Genomic DNA, 21,139 nt, shown 5'->3' on the forward strand with positions numbered 1-21,139 from the left:
AAATTGACATTAATTAAATCATGGAATATTGGCCCTGGAGTGACTTTAAGATATTTTCTACTCCGAACCTCTATTACGTAGATAAAAGACTGTGAAGTACAGAGAGGTGACGAAGCATGTTCAGAACTTCACAGTGACTGCGGTGGACCTGGGAAGTGGAACCCAAGGCTCCCCCTTCACAGCTTAGGGCATTCTGTCTAATATACCTTACTGCTAATTTTAGCTGCTCATTGGAAATGTAGTAATATCATTTTATGCTATAATTGAAAACAGCATTTTAAATTGATACCAATGGCATCCAAGGGAAGAGGAAATCTCTTGAAGCTTAGGGAATGTGTACAAGAAAAAGGAGACTGACTCTCCACTTTAAATTCTCTCGTTGGGCTTTTACAACTAAGACTATAATCCTCAGTCATTGTTAATTAACATGGCTTTTTTATCCATAGGATGTGTTGTTTGCCTTTCTCTCTCCTTCAAAAGAAAATGTCTCAGAAAAGAATAGTCTTGGCATATAAGTGACATTTACATTTCTCAAAAGAGCAAATTCCAGCCAAACATTTTTGCGAAAATAAACACATTCATCTTCACTTAAAGCAAAATAAACAAAGGGGGAAAATGCAGTTTTTTTTTTTTAAAAAGGTAACTGGCATTGCCCTTTATGGCAAATAACTGGGTACTGAACACATTGCCTCTACTCCAACATGTCAGATCATAACCTTTATGAGCCATCTGCTGCTAGCAACACCGTTATTGATATCATTTCTGCTGGGTTTATTTCTTATACAAGTGTTGGGAGTTTGAATGACATTATATACCTGAAAACATCTGGTGTAATATCTGGCATGAAGTAGGTGCTCAATAAATGTGTATGTGTATTACAAGAATTTTCTTAGAAAAGTGCCTGGATTTGGAGGGAGAACTCAAAGACCTCACAAATCATTTGCAGACTGTAATTCTTTATTCATTCATCACTTTTTCTGTCCTGAGATGCATCTTCAGTGAGGAAGACTCATAGATCATTTTTTAGTCTCCAAAGGAATGAAACTGCCTGCAGAGAATTAGCTTAAACTCAGTTACCCCAAAACCATTCAAGCTGATTGAATATGATTCACTGGGGAAATTCAAAATGCTTGTAAACATTCTCTAATTAAAGGTAATAAAAAGCCAAACCAATTGTATGGACACCATTAAGTGTTGAAGATGAGATCTCAGTATCTGAAATATCAAATCAACAATAAACTGAAATTCAGGTTTAAAATCAGAACGTCAGAACTAAAATCAACCTTGTGGGACATCTGTTTGATCTTACGTCCTGCCAGTTTCCATCTAGACAGTCTATATCAGGGGTTGTCAAACTATGGCCTCCAGGGCAAATCTGACTCCCAGCCTATTATGTATGACCCATGAGCTAAGATTGGTTTTTATATTTTAAAATAGTTATAGAAGTATTTAAATAATATCCTCAACTTTGCCTCTTGGATCACAAAGCCTGAAGTATCTACTATTAATATTTTGGCCCTTTAAGGAAAAGTGTCCTGACTACGGGTATAGAACATCTCAGACAAGTGGCTTCCAACTCTTATGAGCATACTCACTCAACCTGAACTGAGTGTTTGGTGCTAAATAAGTAGATGGGAATAAGAGGTGGGGAATAAGAAGACATGGGCTTGAATTTACTTATTAGCCATTTGATTTGGGGCACATCTTCCATGTGCTTTCAATAATATGATTAATGTGGCCAACTTCTTAAGGTTATTGTGGAAATTAAATGGGTTAATATATGAATCGTGCTTGGAACAAGGGCAGTGTTCATTCCTCTCCCATACCCCCAAGGCAGCTTATTAAATCTTTAATTAGCGGCATTAGGACAATGTTGCTCCTTTGCTTAGAAATAAATCTGTCTCTCACTAAGTTAAGAATATAGTCATAAAATCTGACATTAAGTTTTGTGTGTGTGTTTTAAAACAAGACCTCCTTTATACCACAAAAGCCACATGACACTTAATATGGTCTCCTTAGCTGCTGCATCATAAAAACTCGGAGAAGAAAAATCATTTCCAGGGCTATCTGGGGAAACATGCTGCCTCCAGCAGGTTATGTTCTAACACATCTGCACCAGAGATTCACTATCAGGTTCCTAATGCCGCCCCATGATCAAGGTTCTGTAATACATGATCTGTTTTACTGTTTAATTATCCCTACAGGCTATTAGCTCTCCCTCAAAGAAGGTGTAAGAGGTGAGTGCTGGATTTACTGTCATAGCCTTCCCATCACTTTGCTGTATTCTCACCTAGGGAAAAACCAGTTCCTGCCTCTAAGTCCATTTCTCAATTTATAAACTTGAAGATGACACCTGCCATCACGGATGTAGCTTGTGACCACAACCGCTGCAGAGATGATCACAACAACTTGGCCCAGAACCCAGTTTATTGACTTAAACCACTGGGAGTTTTCCCCTGAGATTTCCTAGTTTTACCTTTATTTAAACAAATCAGATTGTCAGAGTGTCCACAAGAGTGGTTTCACTGACTAAGAGCGGTTCCAGACTTTTCATTTATGAGGGACTTGGGGTTTGAAAGGAAGGGCTGGGGCACTTTTTGTAGCTCTTCCATAGGAAGCATATTTTCTTTGCTTAGAATGTAAGTTTATCTGAGGTGGCCAAGAGTCAGAACCCAAAGAAAGTCATATGGGAACAAAAGCCCCCTCTCAAGTTGCCCGTTGAATATCACCTCTGACTTTGAAAGGAAAGACTAAATGACCTTTCCAAGAGCCTTCTGGTCCTCTGATTCTATTATGGGCAGACACAGTTATTGATGGCCTTCTAGGAACAAGGACAGGGTAGTTTTTAAGAGCCTTTAAGCCTTCAGCCCTAAAATACAGCCTATAGGGCCCTCAAGGGGAATATTAACTTAGAGGCTCATCATTTCTATGTGTTTACAGCCATCTGCTTTATGGAAAAAGAGGTGGGGGGCAGGGGCGGGAGGGAAGCCTGATGTGCTGATTAGATTTAGCATTTATGTTTCCCTTGCTTTAGCTGTTTACTGATAATTATTTTGGTTACTTGGGAACAAATCTTATAATCCTAGGCTGGCAAACACAGATGCAGATGGCTATGAATTACATGCAATAGGATGATAATATGGCTCATGAATTTTAGCCTCTCACCACCGTGTAATCAGTGCTGAATTTGGTTAGGTTACAGCGCAACCCCTGGGGAGAAAGAGTTGAAAACACTGAAACTTAAAAGGAGCAGGAAGAACATCACACAAGCTCTTTCTCTGAAGAGGGAAAGCACATACGCCATGACCAAAACAACGGCAATAACCAGTCCAGGATTAGAAAGCTGTCTCAAGATCTTTGCCATCCAGCTTGGAAAATCATGCTCCAGCGTTTCTCCAATGACTTCAAACATCCTATTTTTGCCACTGGAAAAAAAGAGAAACGTTTATTTTAAACAAATGTAAAAACCATGGTTACAACAAGAAAACGAGAAATTTTTCTCAAACACTGCCTTTCAGGTTAGAAATCTGCTGTTTAGCTACAACTCTTGATCCTTCAAACTCATACTGTCAACATATGGATAAGATATGAGAAATGTTATACCAATGCAAACACAGAGGCCAAGCAGTTAGGAAATTAATCATGGAATCAGGAGTTGTTTTTTTTTTAAATTTTTATTGGAACATAGTTGATTTACAATGTTGTGTTAGTTTCAGGTGTGCCTCAAAGTGAATCATTTACACATATACATGCATTCACTCTTTTTTAGATTCTTTTCCCATGTAGGTCATTGAGCAGATTTCCCCGTGCTATACAGTAGGTCTTTATTAGTTATCTATTTTATATATAGCAGTGTGTATATATGTCAATCCTAATCTCCCAATTTATCTCTCTCCCCCAGGAGAAGACTTTTTAAAGTTATATTTCTAAGGTTTGGGTTACTTTGTGAATAAATATAGAAAATATGAATATATAAAGTAATATCCATCATGCAAAATTATTTTTTTCTGACTATGCATATAGATTTTGCTATGAAAATGTGTCATTTTAGGAAAAGATATTGAATTTTTTACCAGCAAATTGTAGGTATCATGAGAATAAAGGTTGGCATAACACTGAGTAGAATATTTTCATTTTCCTTTTATTCTTTGATCTTTATACATTCTTAACCTCTAAATAAACATGACCCATAAGTTCCAGATCAGATTTTTTTCTCTCCTGATCTAACTAATTGTGTCTTTTAGTAGACTGAAAGTGACTTCAAGTGTTTTGTCAGGAGTCACTAGATTACAGAGATATAAATTTTGCTTCACAAACTATAGATCTACACACTAATTAGCAAAACCTATGATACATAAAAGGGAATGAAGCTTATTGACAATTTATGATTATATCAACCTATCCCACCAAAGCTTATTTTTCCTCATCCATTCTAGCTGACCATGCTTTACCATGACATATGGAATATAGCCAGAGTGAGGAGAGAGGCAGGGAGGACAAGAGAAGATAGAACAACCCACCCCCCACCCTTCTCCAGCCTCTCAGGCTGTGGCTAATGAATAGCAGACTGGGGAAACTGGAATTATACAAAATCATTCTTACCCCTAAAGTCTTCTCTGCATCTAGTGTATAAGAAATGTGAAGCTATTAGCATCTTTGAGGATTCTTGGGTGCCTTTTCCAGGTTAGGTCTCTTACCAGGAGAGCAGATCTTTTATTATACACAAACTTAGAAATATCTACAAATCCCAGCAGTCCCTTTTACTGACAGGTTAACCAAAATATGCCACTTTATCATATTCCCAGAAGTCTCTTCCAGCCTGTTGTGAGTATACAGCTAAGTGAAATGCTACTGAACTTAAATTTACAGCTCTCCTGGGCATAGCTCCATCCACCCCAGATTAAAATAGTCTATGTCTGTCTTTTCAGCCAGATGGAAAGGCCCACCTGACCGTAATTGATGCCCAACATACCCTACATCTCCTCTAGTGCTTAGTGCACAACAAACATTCTTCATTCATTAATTCAAATTACAGGCCAACACTCTACTGTGTTTGGACTTTTGAAATGAAAATATTCTGTCCCCAAGCTCTAGGGCTTCCTTTGTGGCTCAGCTGGTAAAGAATATGCCTGCAATGCAGGAGACCGGGGTTCAATCCCTGGGTTGGGAAGATCCCCTGGAGAAGGGATAGGCTACCCATTCCAGTATTCTGGCCTAGAGAATTCCAGGGACTGTATAGTCCATGGGGTGACAAAGAATTGAACACAACTGAGCAACTTTCACTGTCAAGCTGTAGACGTCAGCTACACTATTAAGAAAAATTGATACATCAAATAGCAGTGTAATGTAATAGCAGTGTCTTGATATACAACATAAACCTATACATATTATATGATCTCAGTTTGAAGTCTGCATAAGAAAGAACACCATAACACAAAATGCCAAAATGCTGAGCGTTGTTATTTCAGGTCTTTGGGGTTATGGCTAGTGTGTAGTTTCATGTGAAAATATTTCTATAATTTCCAGGTTTTCTAGGATAAACACATGTTACCTTTGCAGCTAGATGAAAATACATAAAGTTATCATTACTGTAACGTAGCAAGGAGGTATGTGGGAACGTGTGTGTGTGTGTGTGTGTGTGTGTGTGTGTGTGTGTGTGTTCAGTCGCTTCAGGAGTGCTTGACTCTGCGACCCCATGGACCGTATCCCCCCAGGCTCCTCTGCCCTCGGGATTTTCTTGGCAAGGATACTGAAGTGGGTTGCCATTTCCTTCCCTAGGTGTGAGAACCTAGAGAACTAGAAATTGTTCAGGATTATTAGTGAGGGTGCTGTGGGGAGAAGCATCAAGTGTCAGGACATGTGGTAAAGCAATTAGAAGAATTTTCTTCATCTGGACACCAAAGAAATCATTTTTTAATTGCCAAACTGTTAAGGTAAATTCACTTCATGGCCTATTGGAATAATTTTCTGAAAAATTCACCCTCCCTGACCAGTTGTTATGAAACCAGAACAAGCAGAATATCTCATCAGATTGCTTTGCAGAATTGGTCTTCTAAGACATCGTAGTCATCTTACCTAAAAATGTGCCTGCACTTGGGAGAGATTGGCCATGACCGTGTCCCCATTAATCTACCTCAAAGGCATGTTTATCAATTTGCTGCCCACCCAGGTGCCCACCCCTCTTTAGGCAGGCTGGGCAGACCACCTCAAACTCAGGATCCCTTAGGATGGCAAGCCATGAGGCTCCTACTATTACAAGCTTTCTCACCTCACTACCAAGGTAAGAAAATGCTTTCAACTTTAAAATCCAATGAATAAACCAAGTATACATTCTTTTGCTCCAGGAAAAGTAGACTAAATAGTATAGATATACCCCTTTCCCAATGCTCCACTAAAAATATTTACATTTCCTTCTTGATCTCAAAATAGTCATATATATGACTATATATATATAGTGACTATATAATATATATATATATGACTATGTATAGACTATATATATGACTATATATATATATGACTATATATATATGACTATATATATATGACTATATATATATAACTATATATATATGTACACACACATACTGTTAATTTGCCAAAGTTTGCCAATTTGGAAACAGTTGGTCAAAATCAGATATTATTCCTTAGATACAGACTAATTTTTATTCATTAAAACAATAGTAATTCAGTGTGATTTAAAGAGAGGAAGAAGAATTGGGCTTCAAAAGCTAAAACTGTGCAGTAACTAGCTCAATGATATTTTTAATATCAATGGACATTTCTTACCACTGCCCAGCTCCATGTTGGCCTAGTAGGGTTTCCCTTGAAGACAGCTAAATTCCTTCGATTTTTCTGAGAAGGATCCACTTCCAATTAAAAAGTTAAAACTTATCCTGGATATTTAATTGTGTGGGTAATTTCCAATTAACTAAAGTTTTTATGTGGCTCATCTCTTGAACTTTCTATCCTGATCAATTGCTTTCAAAACTGCAGTTTCACATTGAGCCTCCAGATGGCACTGTTTGCATTATTTATTTCAGCCCACCTGGGTGGGGCAGGGAAACAGGACTTGTCAACTTCAGCTTTCTTAATTTGTATGACAGGGCTCCAGCAGTTTTGGCTTAATCAGTAGGCTTAACGTTTTCTTTCTTTCTTTTCTAGTAAAGCAGTAATAACAGACTATTATTAAAATGAAAATATCTCTTTTATACTTAAGTCTGTGAGCAAGGAAATTTGACTTTAACAACTTGGTTCTGACAGCATGAAGGAGAAATTACGTATTGCATTATTGCAATTTACATTATTGCATCATGCTTGTAATGTATTATTGCATTACATTGCAAATTACATTATTGCATCATGCTTGTCATTCACATGACTTTTCACATTCTCATTTCCTCACTGAAAAGTAGAAATAACTCAGATGCATGCTGATCAGTGACTCAACATGTGGAGATTCATGGGGGGACTTGTGGTAGAATGAAATCAATCTTCCAGACCTGGAACCTTTGCTTTCTTAGTTAAGTTCACAGAGAGAACTCTGTCATAGAGAACTGTAGAGAAGTATATTTCTAAGTTAAAGAGCCTTCTTGACTCTTTATTACTGACATGAGTGATTTATCCTTGTTATTTGAGGAGAATATATATGAGGAGCATCCTTAAATTTTTTACAAGCATGTAGAATTTGGATTATAAATGATGTGACTCTCTTTATATACATCATTATCTAATAATGATCCCACTTCCTAAGTATCTTGTGGAGTAACCTTTCTTTCTTTCTCCTCCCTCCCACCTTCCTCCTTCCTTCCCTCCTTCCTTCCCTTTCTTCATTTCCTCCCTCTCTCTCTCTTGCCCCTTCATCCCTCATCCCTCCCTCCCTCTGACCCTTCCATCCTTCCTCCCTTCCTTCCTATTTTTATTTTTTTCAATTAAGTGGTTTGTGTTAGAAGTAATAGTAGCTTCCCAATGTCTGAATGAGATGCCTTAGCACCAAGAAAATGGTCACATCTAGAGTAGTGTAATCAAACCTTTCTCTTTGCTATCTCCTTACATGGAAATAGCTCAGATTCATTGTACATATTTCACGTGGGCAGAGCCTGAAGCAGTTAAATTATTTTCCCTTTTATGACTGCCAATGAAAATAGATGGATCTTGCCTAAGAATTTCCATGCCCCATGCTGAGTCTGAATACCCCAAAGATATCATTCCTATAGACCAAAATGTCATTGTTTGGGGGAATAAAAATGATCGCTTATACAATGAGTGACCATTTTTATCTCCACCTCTGAAAGTAAACTATGCCCAAAAGGAATCACAAAGGTAAGAACCTGAAGGGGCCACAATCAAAAGATGGTGGGAGGGACACGATCATGTACAGGACGGGCATGGTGGACAGGAAGAGGATGAGCAAGAGCATTCCCAGGTAGAAGTTATTCGATCTGGAAGCTTTGAAGACCCTGGCCTCAGGAACATTGCAACACATCACAGCCCAGCACTGGAAGTACATGGATGTATGGAGCCGAAGGATATTGATGCCTGGGAGGCTGGGAGCGAAGAAGGAGCCCATCCTAGAAAGAAGAACAGAACTCTTCTCACCATGGAGCTTCACTCCACAACAAAGTCACCAAGCATCTGTTTATTTTACATCATGTTTATTTGCCAAGGGCAGAAATGTATTGCCACTTTTATTCACATAAACCCTTTATGTTAATAAACTTAATTTATTTCCATGTCTTGTACACATTCTACCATCTTCCTGATTATTTCAGGTATTGTATATATGTCTTTCACACAAACTATGTTGATCATTCACTATATCCACTTATCACTGGTAAATTTAAACAAGAGACCAAACAATATATTACATTTGTTTTACTTCTCTCTTCTACTTCTAAAAACAGTTTACTTTACCTTAATGTTCATATCATTGATTAATATATCAAAAAATTTAGCTTCAAAAAAACTCCCCCCAAAAAATTAAAAATTAGCTTTTTTAATAAGTAACTCTTAAAGCTACCCATTATATTCAAATAAACTGTAAATGTGTGTTAATTATTTTTGTCATGGCTAGTTAATTTTTACTTAATGAAAGAAAAAGTTAAAATAAGTTTTTCTTATGTTCTTTTCTATTTGTGGTGGTTATGGTATTTTAGAGCTGAAGGGAATTGTGTATCTGTGCCTAATAAGGTACTATGTTTTCTTGATATTCACTTCCAAGCTTTATGTGTTTTTGAGATGAAAATTTGACACATCCATTTAATTTTGTTTATCTGTTTATTCTGTTACTTTAGTTTGTCCTGGAAGTCCACTGATCTGTACATGCAATTTTTTTAAAAGTATTTTAAAATGCCACTTTTAATTAGGAATCATTTGGGTAAGGGCACTCTTAACTTACTGATTTCAGTGGTTATTTCAACAAAATAAATTTCAACTTCCATTGATGAGAAAATCCATTAGCACCATAAAGCCATATTAATGGCAATTTATTAATCCAAAATCCAAAAGTGGATACATGTACACTTATTTCAGAAATACAAGCAGTGTCCTATCTTTTAAACTGTCCCAAATATAATAAAATCCAGCAATTTTAGTTAGGGCCTGCGCATTCTATTTCCTGGTTATGTGGAATAATTGTTTTAATCAATCCAATATAGATTTGGTATATTATAAGGCAGAGACATTACTTTGTCAACAAAGGTCCATCTACTCAAGGCTATGGTTTTTCCAGTGGTCATGTATGGATGTGAGAGTTGGACTATAAAGAAAGCTGAGCGCCCAAGAACTGATGCTTTTGAACTGTGGTATTGAGAAGACTCTTGAGAGTCTCCTGAACTGCAAGGAGATCCAACCAGTCCATCCTAAAGGAGATCAGTCCTGGGTGTTCATTGGAAGGACTGATGCTGAAGCTGAAACTCCAATACTTTGGCCACCTGATGCGAAGAGCTGACTCATTGGAAAAGATCCTGATGCTGGGAAAGATTGAGGGCAGGAGGAGAAGGGGACAGCAGAGGATGAGATGGCTGGATGGCATCACCGACTCGATGGGCATGAGTTTGAGTAAACTCTGGGTGTTGGTGATGGACAGGGAGGCCTGGCGTGCTGTGATTCATGGGGTCACAAAGAGTCAGACACGACTGAGCAGCTGAACTGAAGGCGTAAGGGGTTGAGTTAGATGAAAAAGTTATTTTCTGCTATAATTGAACTTGTGCAACCCAACATTAAACCATTTCATTAAAAAGTGATCATTTGTTACAGTTTGTGTTATCTTGTTGGTAGGTTCCCAAACAACAGACCTGAAAAATATTTAAACACACTAAATTGACCAAAGACTTTGTAGAAAGATGGACTATTTTTTAAAAAATGGTATGGACTTTGAGTAATGATGATTTGTCCATGTAGGTTCATTGATTATAACAAAGGTACAGTATTGTGGAAGATGTCAACAGAGGCTGTGCAGGGGTAGGGGTAGGAGGTATATGGGAACTCTGTACTTTCCATTCAAAGTTGCAGTGAACCTTTAACTTCTCTAAGATATAAGGTTCATTAGTTTTTTAAAAATGAAGGTAAACTTTGGAACAACATGGAACCCCAGAAATGTTAGCAGGTGAGTGAGTGACAGTCCCAGCTGAGGAGTCATAATTACAAAGCACTAGAATATATTCCCAAATGTCATTGTTTGTAATGCAACATACTCACAGATGACTATGTTTGCCCCCTCCTCAAAGTCAGGCTTAGCCACACGATTTGTTTTGGCCAGTAAATTAGAGATAAAAATGAAGCGTCTCACTACGGGGTGAAAACTTGAATAACGCTACGGGGTTTTTGTTCTCTTCTCTCTCTACTGCTCTGACCAGTGATGCTCCAGAACGATCCTGTTCTGTCCGGTCTATGAGTCTGTAGTGAGAGTAACTTACAGCAGCAGAATCCTTTACCAACTCACATTTCACTGGAGTAAACAAGAAATAAACTTTTCCTTTTCTAAGCCGCTAAGATTTGGGGATTGTATTTCATTGGTACACAACTTAGTAGATCCTAAGACACGGTTCTGCACATAATTCAGGATGCAAACTTGCCTAATGTCACATACATGTGTATCTATACATAGGCATGTGTCATTTATCTGTATGCACACATGTACACTCATGTATATAAGTGCATATATAGGTAAATAAATTTAAGAACTTCACACGTAAATCCATGGCTAATTCGTGTCAATGTATGGCAAAAACCACTACAATATTGTAAAGTAATTAGCCTCCAACTAACAAAAATAAATGGAAAAAAAAATTTCAAAATAAATATCACACAGGCATTTTGAACAAATGACTCAAGAACATTAACCTAGAAAGAGAGATGCCAGCACAGTGATATCTGAATCTTAAAGCTCATTCCATCTTTGCCTGCTACTCACTAATCAGCTCAGCTCACTAAGTCCCTTACCCAGACCTGATCCCATCATCTGTCAGTTGAAGATCACTGTAATACCTTAGCCTTATAAAATGCTTTTCTTCCAAGAAGATCAAAGCAAATGAAAGCTTCTTTTATTTAGCTCTCCTTATTATTCTAGTGACATGGTACGTGTCAGGTAAATTACTCACATTTGATCAAGTGAGAAAATGAGATAGCAGACTGTGACTAGACAGGCAGGGAGATACAGGAGACAGTGTTGGAACAATGTCCAAACCCATCTTCTTTCTCACTGTGTGTTCTCTGCTACTGCTACATCCTGCTCTGATCTGCTTCCATCATTTAAAAATATGATCACAAAACCTGTGCTGTTTTAAAAATATGTGTGTAATATAGTTTTACTGATCAGTTCAGTTCAGTCGCTCAGTCGTGTCTGACTCATTGCTACCCCATGGACTGCAGCACCCCAGGCTTCCCTGTCTATCACCAACTCCAGGAGCTGACTCAAACTCATGTCCATCGAATCGGTGATGCCATCCAACCATCTCATCCTATGTCACCACATTCTCCTGCATTCATTCTTGCCCAGCATCAGGGTCTTTTCTAAAGACTCAGTTTTTTGCATCAGGTGGCCAAAGTATTGGAGTTTCAGCTTCAGCATCAGACCTTCCAGCGAATATTCAGGACTGATTTCCTTTACGATTGACTGGTTTGATCTCCTTGCAGGCCAAGGGACTCTCAAGAGTATTCTCCAACACCACAGTTGAAAAGCATCAATTCTTCGGCACTCAGCTTTCTTTATAGTCCAACTCTCACATCCATACATGACCACTGGAAAAACCATAGCCTTGACTAGACGGACCTTTGGCAGCAAAGTAATGTCTGTGCTTTTTAATATGCTGTCTAGGTTGCTTATAGCTTTTCTTCCAAGGAGCTGATACTGATCATATTAGCCAATTCATAACAAAATGGATTTTACCTATGATTTTTTGACAATTGTTTATATCTGTGTAAATTGCCTTCACTACTCAGAAACTTCTAAAGCAGTTATTGAACGTCTCCAGTCACAAACCAGTAATATTGAACATAAAATCTCCATACTCCTTCAATCGTTTCTGTAGAAAATGGTCAAATTTGGGTATCAGATCCTTATGCCTCATAAAATAGTGTGAGTACAAGGGAGTCTACTAAACTTGGACTGCACACTCCCCACACCACATCCCTATCCCCTCACCAATGTTCTGGGAGGGAGGAAAAGACCATTTGTACAAAGGGTTGACCCAAAAGTGAATAATAGTTTTTTGCTTCTAGAACTCTGGGAAGCGTGTAAATGTCTTATACACTCAAAAAACAGAATCACTTTCTAAAGTCCTCTTCAAACTAACCAGAAGCAAGATTTGACCAATATCTGAAGGATGAATATAGAAAAAGTGATAGTGTAATGCTACTGCAAAGATTCTGATGACGGGTTTGCCAGAGAACTGAAGAGCACTTTTTGTGTGTGGATATTTAAGAATTTCAGTATGAGTAATAGTGGACTAAAAAGTGGCACAATTACAGGTGAAACCAATCAGGACACAATTATAAGAGCTTTGCTCACAATGACAAATTTCTAGGTCAATCTGCTGTCTTCACTATGAAAGCACAGGAGAGAGACATGCAGCATATGTCTGTACAAACGGTGCCCACCAGGCCTGAGGGATTTATGACACTCTGCGTAAGAACCAAGGAATTTTAAAACTGGTAGGAGGCAGTGGTTTCCCATTATCCCAACAGCAGTGTTAGCCATTTTCTGCCACGACAGCAGAATCCCCATGAGGACATAACAGATCAGAAGGTGAGCCGTTTGCTGTCTCTGTAGACAGTCACACATGGAGCCACCTTGACTTTCCTCTCTGCCTGGAGAAGGATCCCTTTCACTCCTTAATGACTCTCTAGACATATGAGCCATAAATAATGTGTACAACTTGAATCAAGAGAACAGGAATCACATTTTTAAACATACCTGACAATGGAGAAGAGGATCTCTTTATAGTCTTCTCTTCACAGGGCTTGACCTAGTGAGGCCCAGGAATGTGACGGGCCCCAACACAGGATGATGGAACCCTTGACTCTGGTTTATTTAAGCAAGATCATTTTGACATTTACAGAGAGGTCTGCTTTCACAACTGTTTAACAATTCAGACTAACTGTGGTTGTAGGAGTTGAGTAATATATGCTGCTAAGTCACATCAGTCGTGTCCGACTCTGTGCGACCCCACAGACAGCAGCCCACTGGGCTCCCATCCCTGGGATTCTCCAGGCAAGAAACTGGAGTGGGTTGCCATTTCCTTCTCCAGTGCATGAAAGTGAAAAGTGAAAGTGAAGTCGCTCAGTCGTGTCCGACTCTTTGCGACCCCATGGACTGCAGCCTACCAGGCTCCTCCGTCCATGGGATTTTCCAGGCAAGAGTACTGGAGTGGTTGCCATTGCCTTCTCCAAGTAACATATGAACCTCAAGCAAAACTGACCCCACTAACTAGCATATGTACTTAGGACAACGGTGTGATCACTGGCACAATTATTTGTCTTGTGTCAATGGGATAAGAAAGCTCAGTTATGACTGCTTGTTGGTTGATATGTGTTAGTTAAGAGTGACAGATTTTCAAGACACATGGTCCCCAGATGAATTTCCTGCTATGATGCAATTTTTATAGTCAAAAATGTTTTCTACTGTATCAGCTCATCTTAACCTGTCAGGATTTACAGTGAAAATGCTTTCATTTAATAAAAGATATGACAATCCTTTGTACATCAGAAGAAATAATTTTGATGTGCAAATGGCCCCATGAAACAAGTTACCAAAAAAAAAAAAAACTATATTTCTAACTAAAACTTCCTAAAACATGTGTTTCATCTCTATCAAGTATTGAATTCGGTAAGGTAATATTTTTTAAAGTAGCTATAAATTGCATTTAAAATATATTCAATAGTGACCACAAATAAGTTTCTCAGAAAGGTCTTATATTAATTTCTGTCATTCTTAACATGCAATCAGGGGGTCATTAATATTTCACTGTGAGATCCCAGTGTCACAAGACATAAAACTATAAAAAGCATTCAAATAATCTAGAAGCCAGAACCTAGACTCCCAGTATTTGATGAAAAAATGTGCTCTGCAAAACAGGCAGATGCCTTATAGAAATAAGACTTCAAATCTGGGCAGAAAAGTAAACTTTACATAGCCATTCACTCTGAAAAACACATGCTGAGTTAGGCACTGATCATGGACTTCTCTGACACCAGGCTACAGTGCTTTGTGCAATAATGATCTTGCAGGCTTGTTTCAAGTGATGAATTGTCCACAGTTGGCTTACCAGATCATTCCTTGATTGAAGATCAGAGCAAGGACATTGCCGCTGATGTCAAACTCAGTGTATGAAGGCTAGAGGAGACAGATATTCACAAATGGATTAGCATCTCACATGGCAAAAATTGAAAGGTAAATTTTTCATATTTTTATATAAGTATGATTAGACTCTCAACTACTTTATAGAAGCAACAGCAGCAGAATAATCAATATAATAAATAACTAGCAATAAATAAAATAAGGCATCCTTTTGAACACCCCAAGACTCATTTTTAAATGCTATCGTTTGATGCTGTGGAAGTGTAAGACAGGCTCTCATACATTGCTGGCAAAGGTAAAACTTGGCATACATTTATAGAAAACAATTTGACAATATCTGATTCTCTTTGACCCTGTAAATTTACTTCCAGAAATTTGTTTTAATAAATTAATCCTAAGTGTTGACAAATTTTAAGAAGCAGAGATGAAACCATCTAAATGTGCAACATTGGATAAGTTAAATACAGTATAACTATGCTATGGTATATATTGCAGCTAATTACAATCACCGTTGGAAGGATATTTACATACCCAAGAGAAAACTATGCTGTAAAGTTAAACAAAAAATATGTAAACATTATTTTTTCAACTCAGTACAGAACTATGCATAAAGAAAAAACTTAAGTGATCACTATATTAATAGTTGCTCTATGTAGGTGATGTATTATACCTTATTTCCTTAAATTTTCATACTTAAAATACTTTTCAACAAAAAATGTGAATTTCTTTTATAATAAAAAAAATAGAGCTAGAGATACAACAAAGTTAAAGAAGTCATTCAACTCAACGTCCAGTGTTCATATCCTAGATAACACCATCATGTTCAGGGCAGCAGCACCTGGTTGTTCTTTGTATGCAGACACCACCAACTGGAAGTGAGCTGGGCATCTCAGCCCAAAGGTTTCCTTGTGACACATTAGGCATCTTAGAAGGAAAACTCTACCCATGGAGTAATACTAGTTAGCCACAATAAAGCTGGCTCTGTTTAATTTGATATAGGGAATAATCAATCAGGAAATTGACTAATTGGTAACAAGAGAAGAAGAGAACAGTAAAAAATATAAAGTGAGAGGAGCATGAAGACGGAGTAATAGCGTGGCAGGACCCGATTACGGCCCCAGATCCTGACATCGGCAGATGTGGCTTCAGACCATGTGTATCCTCATAATAACTCCCTCCTCAGCACATATATATACATACACACACACATACACACAGAGATAACCTGAGAGTGTCTCGTTCTTCTTAAACCCAAGAGTCCAAAAATATGTTTGTAAGAAGACAGAATAGGTCTCTGATTTGGAACCCCAACAAATCTTTCACAAATTTTGAACACTCTGCCTCAAGAATTCTTGAATTCAGGCATCAACTTTGTCACTTCCCCAAAGGCAGCAGTACTCTCCTAGTTAACTGAAAGATACGGACAATGTGCCTCGTGACAGATTCAGGGAGTAAACGGCAAATCTGACATAACAAGAGTGGTTAAATAGAAAGATATAATAATAATACGATGCATAATGAAATAATAAATAACCCTATATATTTGGCAGGACAAAGATGACATAGGATTTCAAGGTAAGTTCACTAAAGATATTACTAAAGAATATACAGTGTTTCACTTGGTTTGCAGATGGAGAAGCTTAATGAAAGATGCAAAGAGGTTCAGCTGACAGTTTTTGTTCTAAAATCAACAACGAGGAAAGTGTGGTTTTCATGGAAAAATGAAGATGAATTTGCTTCTAATCCGGAGAAACGTTAGCTCTGAGTCTTTCTCTTCTTCAGGAGCCCTTTGCCCTGCATCAACTTCCCTTTTCTCCTGGAGCCCTGTGAGATCACACAACACATATGACAAATGCTCAGTCGGTGGCCTCCACCATCTGTGGCCTTGAAATGGCTCCTCTCTGTGTCCATTGACGAATCAAACCTTCAACCTTGGCCTCTTTAGAAGAGTGTCAGATTTAGCCCACCAAACCGAGGAAGATGAAAAAATTCAAACGTTCAGAAGTACATTTCTTTTAATGCACATAAACCTCTTAAAGGCCATTTGAGATGAGATATTTTTATAACCAAGTGACTAGAAAACCACAAAGGACACACGGGGAACCCCTGGCTTCATACCGTGTATGCAGCAGGGGCAGCTGAAGGAATGACATCTTTGATGCATAAATTGATTAACTCGATTCAGAGAAAGGGTAGAGGGCCCCTACTATGCCACCGAGTTTGTGGTACAGACACTCGCCTGGGATTCGGATCCTAGTATGAGACGTTGCCTGAAGTTTCCCAGCTGGGTGAGCTGAGCCAGTCACTGCTTAATTCAGGCCTCAGTTTTCTTACAGATAGATTGACGGAATGAACTAGATCAGGGGTTGGCGCATTACGGCTTAGGAGCCAAATCTGGCCACCACCAATTTTTGTGGATAAAGTTTTTTTTAGAACATAGCTGCATTATGTATTTTCTATTGCTGTTTGAGGTGAAAACAGGAGTTTAATAGGTACAACAGAGACCATATCGCCTGATGCAAGGAAAATCACTCATTTTCCTCTATGACTACACTTATTCATGATACTCCCCCCACCCCCACCCCCGCAAACCAAGTGTTTCTCTCTGTAGACATCAACTGAATGTCCTACAATTTAACTCAATTCAGACACTAACAGACCTCATAGGTTAAGGTCTCGTTCCCACAAGACCCATTCATTGAAAGCTCAGGTTGTCATCTATGCTGACTGGAGATTCCCATGTCTCCCTCCTCAGGTTTGATCATTTGCTAGAACAGCTCACAGGTCTCAGGAAAACTGTTTACTAGATTACTGGTTTATTATAAAAGGATACAACTCAGGAATAGAAAGTTTAAAAAAAAAAAAAGATGCATGGGCAAGGTGCAGGGGAAAGAGTACAGTGTTTCTTTGCCTTCTCCAAGTGCACCCTCTTCCCAGCCCCTCAGTACCTTCAGCAACCTGGAAGTTCTCCAAACCCCAAGGTTCAGAGATTTTTACGGAGACTTCACCACATGGACAAAACCAATCACTAACTCAGTTTCCAGCCTCTCTCCTTTCTCTGGTGGATGCGGGAATATGGTTGAAATTTCCAAGGTTCTAATTATGGCCAGGTCTTTTGCTCACCAGCCTCCTATCCAGGATCCCACCAGGAGCTGCCTCATTGGAACAAATAATGCTCCTATCATCCAAGATATCCAAAGGAATTTAGGAACTCTGCATCAAGAGTCGGGGCTAAAGACCAAATATAAGAATACAAGATGTTCTTAGCACCTTCAATGCTTAGGAAACTACAAAGATTTTAGGAGCTCTGGCTAAGAACTGGGATGAAAACCAAAATATATTTCTTATTACATCACAATAACATACTTGCAGAAGTGAAAATACTTACTATGCAGTCTTTTACAGAGGAAGTTTGCTTACTTCTAGATAATTTCTAAGATCCTTTTCTAATCTAAAATCTGTTATTGATTGACTCAGTTATTAAAGAATTGCTTCTCTCTAAGCACCTTAAATATGGAATTTATATTCCATGTATTAAATTCAGAAATCCACACTCTAAAAACAGAACAAATGTAAGAAAGCAAACACATACACACAGAGTGTGAAATTCAAGGCTCATTCTTTTCAAGGTGAATTTTTTTTTTAAATATGAAATAACATTATAGTTTCATTTTTAAGCCAATGGATTCATGAGTGTAAACCAATTTGCAAAGTTTGCCTCTAAAATATAAAAAGGTTAAAAGTAAATGATGCTTGAGGAAAAAAAAAACAGGTTTTCTTGAAACCTGAGATAACAAAATGCTTCAAAAGGAATAAATGTAAAGAAGTCTCTAAGGGCTGCTCACCCGTAATAAGATTTTTAGGAACTAGCAACAGGAGAACCTACTTGGATTTGGGTTGAGGTCTGTAATAGTCAAGGAACTAGAAATTATCTTGCTTTATTTTTAGACCTTTGTTTGCAGTGGGCTAGAGTCAGTTAGCTACCCAGAAAGAAGACATATGGTGCTCACTGGCTGAGAAAATCCATTCTCTGTCTGCAAGTTTAGTTATTTCTGGCAAATCACCAACCTCTGGATATTGTGAAATGAAATTCAGGATCTCAGAGGCAATTCTGTCATTGCAGTGACCTGCCTTTCTTAACACAAATCTAATTCCCCACAGCTGGAATCACCGTGCTGAGAGCTGCAGGCTGGCCTGACCTAGGGCTCTGGGGCAATGGTATGCAATGGTGGTCCCCAGACCATCCACAGCATCACCTGGGAAGTTCTTAGTAAATTCTCAGGCCCCACCCAGATCTACTGAATCAGAAACTCTGTATTTTCATGTGCCTTCAGAGCACTCTGATAGATGCTCGAATTTGAGAACTGCTAACCTAGGACAAATCCAAGGCTCATCTTCTAGGATAACTCAGCACCTCAGGGCTTCATACTCTAACCCTCACTGCCTGCAGACAGATTCCATCCAGCCCAGCCTGTTCTTGTCCATTTGCACACGTTCTCATCCCCTCACTGGGGACCCATGACTTCTTACTGACTCTTTATCATACCCTCTTCCCTGGACCCCTGAATAGTACCTCATTCCCAGATAAGGAATATCTCCCTGTCTCCTAATTCTACATCCCAGCTCCTCCTGCCAATTCCATTCTACAGCAAGAAACCTGTCTAAGCATTTGAGTAACAAATGCCATGGATTGGCTCGTCAATTAGTCACGCTTTGGCAGAGTCCTTGATGTTTCTAGGGGTAAGCACTAGAGCAAAAATTCAATATGATGGAAGGCTGGTTCATGGCTTTGAAATCAATCAGATGTGGGTTTCAGTCCTAGCTCCACCACTGACCAGTTAAATTTTCTTTGAGCAAATTATTAAGCATCTCTAATTCTCAGCTTACTGTAGAGGAAAATATCTACTTCATAGTGTTGCTGGCATGATTATACTGAATAACATATGCATTTTGTAGATGTTCTAACACATAGTAAGCACTACATAAAAATATAATACAGTGTAATATAACTAGGAATATCCTCTGATGGTCTGTGAATCATATGCCTCTTGTTTATAGGTAATTTAGTACTCCCTTCATCAGATCTCAGGGAAATCTCCCATATTTTCCACTTACATAAAGTGGAATTTAATGAGGACCACCTTAAAAATGTAACTTTAAACAAGACACTGAGGTTTTAATTTGATTGAATATACTCTTACCTCATGTCATATATTCAATCCATGTCTTCCTGGATGCTCTTTACTTACTTCATTGACAAATGGCAAGGATGGTGTCAACATAAATTAAAGTGAGAGTAGTGTTGAACCATTATAGAAAATCCAGTTTACAAGAGGCCTCAGGGTGATTTTGCTGAATCAGGGTGGTTAAAATTCTTTCTGTGAGCAAAGCATTCCACTTCCATGAGCCAGTGAACTCTTTAGAAACATTGAGAACCATCTGCTATGCTCAGAGAAGCCTTACAGAAAGATTAACTTACATTACATGGTCTAATAGTCTGCTCCTAGCCAGTAATTTTCCTATCTCAATTCATCCTCATAGGTTTGTTGTGATGATACTTTGGCTGTGAATTTACAACTGGAAAAATATATAGGGTCACTTTAAACCCAATTACTCAGATTTAATCAGTATGTAATTCAGTATACTAAACATAATGACTTTTCCAAAACAAAACAAAACAAAACACTTCATTGTCCTTATTTATCCTCTGACTAAACAACTTAAGCAACTCACTTCAATTCACAGACTCTTGATTTTTTTTATGGGCAAAATAAAAGCATTATGACTTATTTTGTCAAAATTTCACCTAACCTTAACATTTTATGGATCTCTGAGTCTAATGCTGGAGTCTGTAGAGTTTACATTTTATAGAGGTTAGTTGTTGTAGAAAAAGTGAATGTACTTTTTCAAAAATATCTTCTCTATGACTGGGCAATTCAATTTAGAGAAATTTCTCATAAGGAAATAATTTGTGCATACTACTATGATTTATCTATGGAGATATTTATCTACATGGATATAAATAAATGTGATCACTATGTTTATTATAATAAACCATTGGGTACAATTAACTAACAACAAATAAAAAATAGCTAATTATAGTAAATTCATATGTAGAATCACACACAGTCATTTAAAAATTATAAAAGACCAGTTAATAACATAGAGAAAGATCACCATTAGGTGAAAAATGCAAGTAACTAGTCAATAAGATACATGCTTATATGTATTTACAAAAATCTATAGTAAAACATACAAATCTACAGTACATGTTTATCCATACCTAAATAAATATTAATACTTTACAAGTCAATGAAGCAATGTCCTGAATGGTAGGATAAC

At 38.0% G+C, this 21,139-nt stretch overlaps 2 protein-coding genes across 2 annotated transcripts in view; one reads left to right on the plus strand and one right to left on the minus strand.

Annotated features, from left to right (window-relative positions):
• The window catches only part of LOC122453369 (60S ribosomal protein L7-like), a 683,417-nt gene that overhangs the window by 564,226 nt on the left and 98,052 nt on the right, over window positions 1-21,139 (plus strand). The window lies entirely within an intron of this gene.
• TMC1 (transmembrane channel like 1) overlaps window positions 1-21,139 on the minus strand; it is a 103,620-nt gene that overhangs the window by 3,724 nt on the left and 78,757 nt on the right. Inside the window, 3 exon segments of the mRNA XM_043486403.1 lie at window positions 3,300-3,425; window positions 8,331-8,570; window positions 14,766-14,833. Coding sequence (XP_043342338.1) covers window positions 3,300-3,425; window positions 8,331-8,570; window positions 14,766-14,833 — 434 coding nt within the window.

The sequence above is a fragment of the Cervus canadensis genome, chromosome 14, assembly GCF_019320065.1.
Source record: "Cervus canadensis isolate Bull #8, Minnesota chromosome 14, ASM1932006v1, whole genome shotgun sequence".
In the NCBI taxonomy this organism is placed as follows: domain Eukaryota; kingdom Metazoa; phylum Chordata; class Mammalia; order Artiodactyla; family Cervidae; genus Cervus; species Cervus canadensis.